This window comes from Panulirus ornatus, chromosome 56 (genome assembly GCF_036320965.1).
Source record: "Panulirus ornatus isolate Po-2019 chromosome 56, ASM3632096v1, whole genome shotgun sequence".
NCBI lineage: Eukaryota > Metazoa > Arthropoda > Malacostraca > Decapoda > Palinuridae > Panulirus > Panulirus ornatus.
In genome coordinates this window covers 7,768,270-7,770,043 of record NC_092279.1, presented here as the reverse complement: position 1 = coordinate 7,770,043, position 1,774 = coordinate 7,768,270, and the positions used below count along the sequence as shown (strand labels likewise).

The window sequence follows — 1,774 nt, the reverse complement described above, 5'->3', positions numbered from 1 at the left end:
TGATAAGGGCCACTCAGATGTGGTGAAGCTTCTGTGGCCGTGGGCGTGTAGGTGCGAGCATGGGCGTCTATAGCCGGTGGGTGTGGGCGTGTTGGTGCCGGTGTGGGCTTCCTGGAGGAGCGAGTGTGGGCGTGTTGGTGCAGGTGTAAGCGTGGGCGGTTCGGGAGAGGAGCATGGGTTTTTTTTTTGGGGGGGTAAGGTTGGGGCGGGGGTTTTGGTGGTGGAGGCTTACTCACGTGGGCACTTCGGCGAGAGAGCAGTAGGAACGGGTGAGCAACACCAGAAGGTGGAGGGCGAGGCGCGCCAGGGGCCAGCCGGAGCTCCTCATGGCGGCGGTGCTGGCGGAGGGCTGGCGGGGGGTCAAGGCGGTCACAGGTCGGAGGGCGCGCGCCACACTGCTCCCCTCCCGTCACTCACCAACCATGGCACTCACTAGGCTGGGGCCGCCTCGCCAGCCTTCCTGTGGCCGGGTATCACTTAAGAGAGCACGGTATCAGCTGCTGAAGCGGCCGGGGAGCGGCTGAGACATGGCGGGATGCAGGCCACTTGCTGCGCAGCGTCCGCTCGGGTAGGCTGGCTGTGGGAAACTAGATGCAGACGGCGCGCGACCCCCGCATCGTATTGATCCTTCGTAGTTCCCGGGGCCGCCGCTGCACTCCCGCGGCGTCGTAGGCAACACACCCTCGCACACCCTGTCCGACCTGACACTAGAAAAATCACACCAGCTGCACTTAATAACAGGAGAACAAACATGGCCACGTCTTATGGATGCACACGCCTCACACACTGACCCCACCCCACATCCCGGCCGGACCACACGCCCTCAACCTCACGCCTACGATCAACCCACAGGCTACGACCAGCACCTCACGATCCCCCACCACAAGTGACCTAAGCTTTAGGTAAATCCTTTCCTCCTCCTCCTCCTCCTCCCACAACACATACATATACCAGGGGAAAAAAAGGTGTTTAAAACCGAGGTCACACTAGGTCAGCAGCTGTCCTCCATGCTTCACTTAACCACAAGATGTACTTGACCACCTTTCCACCAAGTACATGGGAGGTTAAAGTTACTGTGTCGAGCGGTGAGCCTCCGTGGGTCTGTGTGTGTGTGTGTGTGTGTGTGTGTGTGTGCGTAAGTCTGTGTGTGGGGATCCAAATCACACACACACACACACACACACACACACACACACACACACACACACACACACACCACATATAAACAGCCACACGCATTCCCCTACACAGTAATGTTGGTCCAGTTCAACTTTAAATCTTAACATATATATATATATATATATATATATATATATATATATATATATATATATATATATATATATATATACGTGATTTGTGGGCGCCCTCCTCCCCATTTCAGTACGTGGGTTGCAAAACATGTCAACAAATTTTACTAGAAGACTTTCAACAGTTTACATCAGTTAGCAGATGACTTTCAGCTGTTTACATGTGACTGGATCACTTTTGACAGTTTGCATCAGTAAGAGAGTCACTTTCAACAGTTTACATGTGACTACATCACTTTCAACAGTTTACATCAAACAATGGATCACTTTTCAACAGCTTGAATGTGAGTGGATCACATTCAACATTCTACATCGGTACCCTAGTCATTTTCAACAGTTTACCGTCAGACCGAATCACTTCTGAAGGTTTACTTAAAATACTGAATCACCTTCAGTGGTTTACATCAGCGCACCGATCACTTCCAACGGTTCACGTCAGCCAAGAGATCACTTTCACTCTGTTT

General features: G+C 52.3%; 1 protein-coding gene across 14 annotated transcripts in view; it reads right to left on the bottom strand.

The window, feature by feature from the left end:
* Rdl (Resistant to dieldrin) overlaps window positions 1-867 on the bottom strand; it is a 386,180-nt gene extending 385,313 nt beyond the window's left edge. For 2 of the 14 annotated variants that reach the window (XR_011716741.1, XM_071693702.1), the window contains exon 1: window positions 237-861. Coding sequence is in view for 13 of the 14 variants with exons in the window: in XM_071693702.1 (XP_071549803.1) it covers window positions 237-328 (92 nt within the window). In the remaining variant the exon portion in view is untranslated. Of the gene's footprint in view, window positions 1-236 lie in introns of all 14 variants that reach the window. The other 12 variants (XM_071693712.1, XM_071693706.1, XM_071693703.1 and 9 more) reach the window with 11 other exon arrangements.
* Window positions 868-1,774: the final 907 nt, after the last annotated feature.